The sequence below is a fragment of the Ornithodoros turicata genome, chromosome 1 (assembly GCF_037126465.1).
Source record: "Ornithodoros turicata isolate Travis chromosome 1, ASM3712646v1, whole genome shotgun sequence".
Taxonomy (NCBI): Eukaryota; Metazoa; Arthropoda; class Arachnida; order Ixodida; family Argasidae; genus Ornithodoros; species Ornithodoros turicata.
This window is the reverse complement of record NC_088201.1, coordinates 169767857-169777031: the sequence shown is the minus strand read 5'-3', so window position 1 is coordinate 169777031 and position 9175 is coordinate 169767857. Positions and strand designations below refer to the sequence as shown.

General features: G+C 49.1%; 1 protein-coding gene across 1 annotated transcript; it reads right to left on the bottom strand.

The window, feature by feature from the left end:
• Window positions 1-7615: 7615 nt before the first annotated feature.
• On the bottom strand, window positions 7616-8749 carry LOC135389669 (uncharacterized). The gene has a single exon (XM_064619703.1). The coding sequence runs from the start codon at window positions 8747-8749 to the stop codon at window positions 7616-7618; it is 1134 nt and encodes a 377-aa protein (XP_064475773.1).
• Window positions 8750-9175: the final 426 nt, after the last annotated feature.

Below are 9175 nucleotides of genomic sequence, written 5' to 3'. Positions count from 1 at the left end.
CTAATATAGGTCGGATGTACAGTTTATAAACATATAGCACAGCAGCCCTGCGCATACCAATGCGTGTGCTGCAGCAACGATGAAGTATGCTGAGAGCTTTCGACGCCTTAGCGCTCAGGTAGTCGATGTGTTGGGACCAGCACAGAGTCTCATCATACCACACACCCAGGTAATTAAGGTGGCTCACCTGACGGACAGACTGGAGCCCGACCCTTAGATCAATAGAGATGGCCGCATCCAGCGGGAAGACGAGAATAGCAGACTTAGCCACGTTGAGCGACAGATGGACAGAGTCTAACCACGTGGACAAGGTGTTCATATAGGCTTGCAGCTTCGCATACAGCTCTGGCAAAGATGGTGCCGAAGCGAAGAACGCGATGTCGTCGGCATACGTTATGGTGAGAACCTCTGGGTCACAAGGAAGAGAGCTCATGAGGATGTTAAACAGTATGGGGGACAAGACCGAGCCCTGGGGGACGCCTTTGCTCTGGGGGTATGCTGAGGAGACAAATCGGCCGTCTGAACAGAAAAAGGTGCGACCCGAGAGAAAGTTCGCAATCCAAGTGAGCAGATACGGGGGATGGCGGTGTCTAGCAGCCTCTGGAGGAGCACAGCGTGTATAACACTGTCGTATGCTTTGGCGATGTCCAGGCCAACAAGTGCTGAAAGGTGTCTCATCTCCCTTGCAAGGCGAATCTGGCTCTCAATGTTCGTATGGGCAAGCCATATCGAGCAATGAGGGCGACAGCCTATCTGGTGGGCACCGAGAATGCCACGGGATACCACATGGGAGAGAAGTCGCCGATTGATGATACGCTCAACGGTGTTGCAGAGCACAGATGTTAGAGCGATAGGCCTAATATTGTCTAGCGTAAGGCCATTGGAAGGAACTTTCTTAACGATGACAATGCGCGCCACCTTCCAGGTAGCGGGAATCCATGCATATTGAAGAGACGTATTCACAAGATTCAGTAAAGCCGACCGGTGGTTGGCCCACAGAGATTTCACCGTGGCAGCACAAATTCCATCAGGTCCAGGGGCTGTTCCGGGCAAGGACTGCACCACAAATTCCAACTCATCGGCAGAGACATCGTGGTAGCCCACACAAGAAGAGGGAAGGAGTGATCCGAGGGGCACAGCGTCAAAAAAACGCAATGAGACACCCTTTGCAATTTCTTCAAGGTGCGCCTTAAAATCCGTGTCCGAGAGGACAGTGAGATCTGAGGAGATGGCAGACGAAGAGGAGCGAAGCAAGGCAATATGCCTATGAAGCGCTTTCCTACGATTCGGTGCAGAAAGGAAGGTGTTGCGTCCAGAGTAAAACTCACGCTTTGCTGTAGCAACAGACCGCTTGAAGAGAGCTTTACAAAACTGGTAGTTCTTCCAGTTCACATAGCAGGTGTTGGCAAGCACTTGTTTCCATGCCGCCTTGCGGCGCCTATACGCTCTTGCACAGTCGTCGTTCCACCAAGGCGCACACGGGGATGTAGTCCGCTTCGTAACGCAGAAAGAGGACTGCTGCAGGGACTGGGCGACGGAGGACAGTGTGTGAGATGCCCAGTCTACCGAAGAAAGGCTATCACATTGGGCCAACAGAGCATCCAGCTTCTGACTCTGCAGTCGGCGGTTATTGAGGGTCCGAGCGGAGGAGTTACGCGTGGCAGAGCATGGAACCATGAATAGTATGGGGAGGTGGTCGCTGTTGGTAGATGAATCAATGGTCTTCCACGACGACATCTTGGATTGAGAGGAACACAAAGAAAGATCAATAGCAGATCGCGCCAGCCCACGGAGGAAGGTAGAAGAGCCATAATTAGCCACGCACAAATTCCGCTTACAAACCCAATTCCACAAGTCACGACCACGCGCATCTGTCTTAGAGCACCACATAACATGGTGAGAGTTGAAGTCACCACCGACAATAACCCTCCCAGATGCCTGAGTGACGGCAGAGTCAATAGAGCAGTCTGATAAGAACCCCCGAGGGTAATAAACGTTAATAACAGACAGGGCGTCATTCGGCAAGGACAAGTGGACCCCGAGAACTTCGCAGTCCGGCGACGTATGTGTGAAAAAAACAGAAGACGAATGAACGAAAGCAGTAGAAACAAGAGTCAGCAGGCCACCACCCTTACCAGCTGGCCTGTCTAAGCGGTAAGAATGAAAGCCACGAAGAGAGAAAGCACGGTCAGGGGTTAGCCACGTTTCCTGGAGGAGAATCACGTCGGGAGAATAGGAAGAGACTAAGGCGGTAAGATCAGGAAGGGATGCAAAAACGGAGTAGCAATTCCACTGAAGCACTTTAACACTATCCATCACAGAGTATGGAGCCTGCTACTGCATCTGCAAGGACATCGTTGTTCACATTCGGCCGGCCACCCTTTCTGTTCCGCTTTCCTAAGGGACTTTCAGACCCAGACCCAGTCCTAGAGGGAGAGGCACCGCGTTTAGAGAGAGCGGAAGTTGGAGTCATTTCAGTGTCTATGTCAGGGGAAGGAGAAAGAGAGATAGGCGTACAGGCTACCGGGGAGGGGCGATGTGGAGGAGATGTGCGCACTGTTGAAGGCGTTAGGACCTGCTCGCCCTCAGTGGCCGACGGCATAACAGTGGGAGCAGCACGCGTCACGGACGAGACTACAGTTGAGACAACATCCTGCAAAGCGGCAGACAAGGAGGCCAGGAGAGTGTTGATCGAGGAAATTTCATCTCTGAGTTTGGCAACAGCATTATCGACGGCAGAGTTAATCATTTTTTCCAGTCTGTCGGAAGTAGGACCTGTAGTCTGAGCCATGGTAGCGTAGGAGTTGCCACGGCTCTTCAAGATAGCAGCAGCGTCGCTGCGACAGCAGTGGTGAGAATCCATGACCTCCAACACGGAAGCCTCTTCTTGTGGACGACTGTAACGAAGCCGTCGTCGTCGTTGTCTTCGTCTGGCGGCGCTCGTGCAGCGGGACCTGGAATGGAGAGAAACATCGCGGAACCACGTGGCAGCGAACGGTTTCCCCCCTACGCCAGTGAAACGTCCAAGGCGTGACTCTCCTGACGAGGTCGTCGTCAGATGCAGCATGGCGCGGTCCGGCTCTGCGCTCATTCCTGCAAAAGAAAACCGAAAAACAGAAAACAGGTGAACGAGGCACTTAGTCCGGAAAAGGGCTGTTAAAGCTGGGAGGCGCTAACTCGAGGTTAGGAGAGTCCCAAAACACGTCCTCTCTCGACAAGAGCCGAGTGCGAACGGGCCGAAGCGACCAAGCAATTGAGGAAAAGGAGGAGGAGTCACGTAAAGGGAAAACGGGTGAAGTCTGTCTGCCGATGCGACGACACGTTTCACTCGATTGAGACAAGGGAGGGAGTGAAAGAGATGGTGCGAGAGAGGAGAGTGGGGTGGATTGGTGGAGGCTGGGAAGAGTGGTCAGCAGCTGCAAGGGGCCGATAAGCCGGTTGGGCTCATTACACGGCTGCGCAGCCGTAGAAGGATCTGATTGGTGCCGTAATGATTGTCATTGGTTTCATATGCACTGCTAGGAGGCTAGTCGGGCTACAGCCGCTGGTGGAGTCCAGTAGATTTGGAAACGTAGGAAAGCCGACTAGATGGATCTGCGTTCACGCATAAGTGCCCATGGGGTATATGATGTCTGTGGCTGTGATGTCGTTGATGCGCGAATCACATTGTGCTTGTAGCATCTTTCCTCGTGCAGCTACAGTTGATGATGATGATGATGATTGGGATTTTTTTGGCGCAGCGACAACGAAGGTCATAATGCGCCAAGCTTGGTGATGTAATGTAACTTAAGTTAAAACTGTAATGATGTACTTAAAACCACAAGGTAGCATAGATAAAATAACGGAATTAGAATAAGAACAAAGGGGATTAAAAATTTACAACTTGTCGAGAATACCTATGTCTCTAAAAAACTTAAAAACGTTCTCAAATTGAACAAGAGGTTCATCACCCAGTAAAAGAGCTGGGTGAAGAGGAATAAAGTTCTTATAGAAGTGTTGAAAGTACCGTTGGCGATGAGTGTTGTACAATGGGCATTCTATGAGAATGTGTATGATGGAAAGTTGTGTGTCGCAGTTCATACAATGCGGCGGCTCCTCTCCCTCAAGTAGGAACCCATGTGTGATATGTGTGTGTCCTATCCTTAGCCGGCAGCGTGTTCTCTCTTGAAGCCGGTTTTCAAGAGGATAAATACACCTCCCAATTTTACCTTTTATGAGACGGAGTTTATTATTGTCTTGAGTTCCCCAAAATTGCTGCCACTTTGCCTTCATTTTGTATTTTAGCACGCGAACTAAATCCTCAAACGGCACATCAAAAGGAGTAACATCATCGGACTGCAGGATGGCAGCTGCAGCCCGGTCAGCACATTCATTTCCTGCAATGCCCACATGGGTGGGCACCCAGCAAATGGTTAACTTGTATCCTTTGCTAGTGATCAATGATGCTAAGTGTCTTGCACGTTGAATAAGGAAGTTTTTTGTTTTGTGGAAACTACATATCGCTTGCAAGGCACTAAGAGAGTCATAAACTTCAGCGCTGAATATCGACATCACCAGATTTAGACGATGTGCCCTTGTCGATGTCGTCGTTACCATTGCGCACGATACGCCTGTGCTTGTTTTTGATCCGTCTGTGTAAAGGTCCACATGATCACCAAAACTGTTCCTCAGTTGTTGAAATTCTTGTTGTAGCACAACTGAGGAAGTATCGGTTTTCCTGTACTTGGTTAATGAGCAGTTGGACTGTGTTGGTGCTGACCATGGAGGAAGATCTTTGCCAGATTCGGATACCAAGGAATTGTATTCATTGAAATCATAACATTGAACCTGGTGTGCAATACGCATGGACAAGGGACATGTAGCAGAGGGTCTGTTAAGAAACACCTGTCTAAGACGTGTACTTTTGACACATGGAAGCGCCGCATGTTGAGGGTAACTTTTCGTCCTCAACGCATAACGGATAGCGAGATAAGTGCGTCGCCTCTCGAGGGACATCTCATCACATTCAACATATAGGCTTTGTACTGGTGAAGTCCGGAAGGCCCCGAGGACTAGTCGTAGCCCTTGGTGGTGTATGGGGTCCAGACGTTTCAATGTGGAGGGCCGTGCCGATCCGTAGATGATGCTTCCATAGTCTAGCCTTGATCGGACAACAGAGGTGAAAATACGGTGAAGAGTGTGTTGATCTGCTCCCCAAGATCTGTGTGAGAGGACTTTTAACAGAGCCAAAGATTTTGTACATTTCACTTTCAGGCTACTTATATGTGGCAAGAACGTGAGTTTCCTATCAAAAATCAGGCCTAAGAATTTGTGTTCTGGCCTGATGGCAAGAGATATCCCGTTCATATAAAGAGATGGGTCTGGAAGCACCCCTCTCCGCCTTGAAAAAGGCACACACACAGTTTTGTCTGCTGAAAACTTGAAGCCGTTCTCAGTGGACCATTTACTCAGTTTGTTAATGGCAAGTTGCAACTGTCTTTCGCATGTGGCTAAGTTCGAGGATGAACATGAAATCTGTAAATCGTCGACATAGAGTGAGTATGTGATAGTCGCGGGTATAGCTTTGGCAACAGAGTTCATTTTGAGAAGAAACAGGGTGACACTCAGCACACATCCCTGCGGAACGCCATTCTCTTGTACAAACAGGCCGGAAAGGGTTGTACCAAGTCGCACCCTAAACATTCTTCCACTGAGGAAGTCTGAAATGCACTGGAAGAGGCGGCCGCGTATTCCACACGATTTGAGATCCAGCAATATACCGTATCGCCACGTTGTGTCATATGCCTTTTCTAGGTCAAAAAAGATTGATACACAGAGTTGTCTTTTAACGAAGGCTTCGCGAATAGTGGTTTCCAGGCGAACAAGATGATCAGTGGTAGAACAGCCAGCCCGGAATCCACACTGGTATCTGTCAAGCAGGTTATGCTGTTCTAGGTAATAAACAAGGCGGCTGTTGACCATTCGTTCGAATGCCTTTCCTAAGCAACTCGTGAGTGCTACAGGCCTGTAGCTTGTTGGGTTTGAAGCTTCTTTCCCTGGCTTCAAAAGCGGTATGATTGTTGCAGTCTTCCAATTGGAAGGAAGGTGCCCATCTTGCCAAATTAAATTGAAGAAATATAGTAGTGCTTCTTGGGAAGTTTTAGACAAATGCTGGAGCATGGAATATGTTATACGATCTGGTCCAGGTGATGTTTGCTTTGTTATTGACAGAGCTTTCAAGAGTTCAATCATTGTGAAAGGCATGTTGTAGAGGCACCTGTCACCTCCACTGCTTTGAATTGTTGCTTTTTCAGCACTTTGCTTAATTTTTATGAAGTCTCTACTGTAGTGTGACGAACTGGAGACGTTTTGGAAGTGCTCGCCAAGGACATCGGCCTGTTCACTCATGTTTTTGCAAGGTACTCCATTAACATGTAAGAGTGGTATTGTGAATCCTGTGTAATCGCCCTTAATTTTTCTAACTCTGTCCCAAACCACTTTAGAAGAAGTGTTGCTGTTCAAATATGACAAGAAGCTCTTCCACGATGCACGTTTAGCTTCTTTTCTTGTCCACTCGGCTTTCGCTCGAGCTCTCTTAAATTGGATCAGGTTGTCTGGAGTCGGGTACCTACGAAAGATACCCCACGCTCGATTTTGATCTTTCCGCGTTTTCCCGCATTCATCTGTCCACCAAGGTTTAGGACGCTTGGGGAGACGGCCAGATGTCTGCGGGATAGATCGCTCAGCAGCATTTATAATTATCCCGGTGACAAAACGGTTTGCATCTTCAACAGACCTACCAGCTAAGGATGATGCCACAAGACTGGCTTCCTTTTGGAACAAGTTCCAGTCAGCCTTGGACAGTTTCCATCGTGGTGGTCGTGTAAGAAAAGTGTTTGTGGAACCACGAATTGTCAGGACTACGGGGAAGTGGTCACTCCCACGAGGGTTCTGTTCAACGGTCCAGTCAATACAATTATAAATGGAAGGACTACTAAGAGATATGTCTAAGGATGAAAAACTTTGTGTTGAGGAGTTTATATATGTATGTAATCCTGTGTTTAGTAGACAGACTGGTCGTGAAAGGAATAACCTTTCTACCATTTTTCCCCGGCTATCTACCTTTGAACTGCCCCACAAGGGATTGTGGGCATTCAGGTCACCTAGAATTAGGTATGGCTGAGGAAGTTGGTCACAGAGCTGTTCCAAATCTCTCTGTTCTATTACCACTGAAGGGGGCAGGTACAGTGAACATATCGTAATGACCCTGTCCAGGCATACCTGGACAGCTACTGCTTCCAAATGTGTCACGAGTGGGATCTGTTTTGCAGGTGTGGATAGTGGAAGGACCACAGCCACACCTCCAGATGTACGTGTGGTGTTAATACGATCCTTTCTGAAAACATTGTGTCTGCGAAATGGGTTTACACTTTGTTCATTCAGATATGTCTCTTGTAAGCAAAAACAGACTGCATTGTATTTTTCAAAAAGGTCGTGAATGTCATTTATATTTGAAAAGAGGCCTCGACAATTCCACTGAAGGATTACCTGTCCCATAAAGAAAGTAGTGATAAATAGCAACAAAGAGAGACTGTACATTATGTGGGAGGTGTAACCCTTGGGGGCTTATGTTTCCCTAGGGACGTACTACCCCTGCCTCGGCCTCCTTTTTTCGTTCTCTGTTCCTTCCATGGGGAAGGATTGGGGGAAGGCTTGACGATGATTTCTGCGACATGCAGTCATCATCGTCAACATCCATCGTGTGTTTGGCAGCCTGGGATGAGCCCCCTGTGAGCCCGTCCCAAACTGACAGCTCGCCATCAACCTCCGTAGAGGTTGTGGCCGCTACTTCCCGGCTGCCCACCTGAGCAGCTGGTGCCAGCGGAAGCAAGCTCTCCGCAGGCTTTTCTTGTGTGGGGGGAGTGTGGGGTGGAGACCGAGAAGTCTGCGTCTCCACAGATTTCCGCAGTGGTGCCACTCCCCGGCGCACCACTTCGGAGAACGTGCCTTTTCTGGCAAATTCTACCTGTGTCTTTGCTTCTCTGTATGAGATATTCTGTGTTACTTTCATTTTGAGTATTTCTTTCTCTTCTTGCCAACGGGGGCAGGACCTGGAGTAGACTGGGTGGTTCCCTTTACAGTTTGCACAGCGGACTTCGTTTGCACAGGACTCTGCAGAGTGGTCCATGCCAGCACATTTTGGACAGATCGCGTGTCCTCGACAGACCTGCGAACCATGTCCAAAACGCTGGCACTTGAAACAGCGTCGCGGATTCGGGATATACGGACGTACATGGCAGTTAAGATAGCCTGCTTTGATGGTCTGAGGAAGCCTGTGCAATTGAAAGGAAAGGACAATGTGCCTCGTCGGGATGTCTTTACCATCCCGACGCATCACAATTCTCCTCGCCGTCACAACGCCTTGGTCTTTAAGCCCTTCCTCGATCTCAGTGTCTGAGCAGTCAAGGAGTTGAGACTCTGAGATGACGCCCTTCACGATGTTAAGTGTTCGGTGTGTGGTCACAGTTACTGATATATCGGCAATTTTGTCAAGTGAAAGGAGAGCGGAGCTTTGTTGCCTTGTGGTTACTTCAATTTGGAGATCTCCTGTGGTCAGCTTTCGAGCATTATAAGACTTCCCTATTGTCCTTTCTAAGTCTCTTGCAATAGTGAATGGGGATACCTTAGCCATGGGTTTGGTCTCATCTTCCGAGTGGACTATGAGGAACTTCGCAAACCAAGGTTCAGGAGTCAAGTCGAGGATTTGCATAGCTGGTGCATCGGTGCAGCGCCTCTTTTGGCGCTGATCATGTTTTTTTATACGAGATGAATCCATAAAAGAGAAGACTGATTCAGTGCAGGAGGTGTGTCGCCCACCATCGAGCCCAACGAGGGAACGTGTCCCACACGCTAACACTTGCCTCTGCACTATACCCAAGTGCAGCTTCTGGAGAGTGAAAGACTGCCCAAGGTTGACCCTTGCCGCCAAAGAAGGTGAAAAGAGGAAAAGGAGAGAAAGAAGGAGACCAAGGAAGAGAAAGTAATGAAAAGGGAGATGGCGACTAGCTGAATAATCCTGGCCGGGTCTTCCAGGACCACCCGACTATGGGAAGCAGGGGCCAAAGCGGTGTGTTGCTTTCCCGGAGGGGCCCCGAAGGGTCCTAAACAACCTCCGGGTCCACTCAACCGCCAGGAT

Bases quoted from the DNA above. Each gene is read 5' to 3' on its own strand.
- LOC135389669 (XM_064619703.1), bottom strand. From the start codon at position 8,749: ATGCAAATCCTCGACTTGACTCCTGAACCTTGGTTTGCGAAGTTCCTC.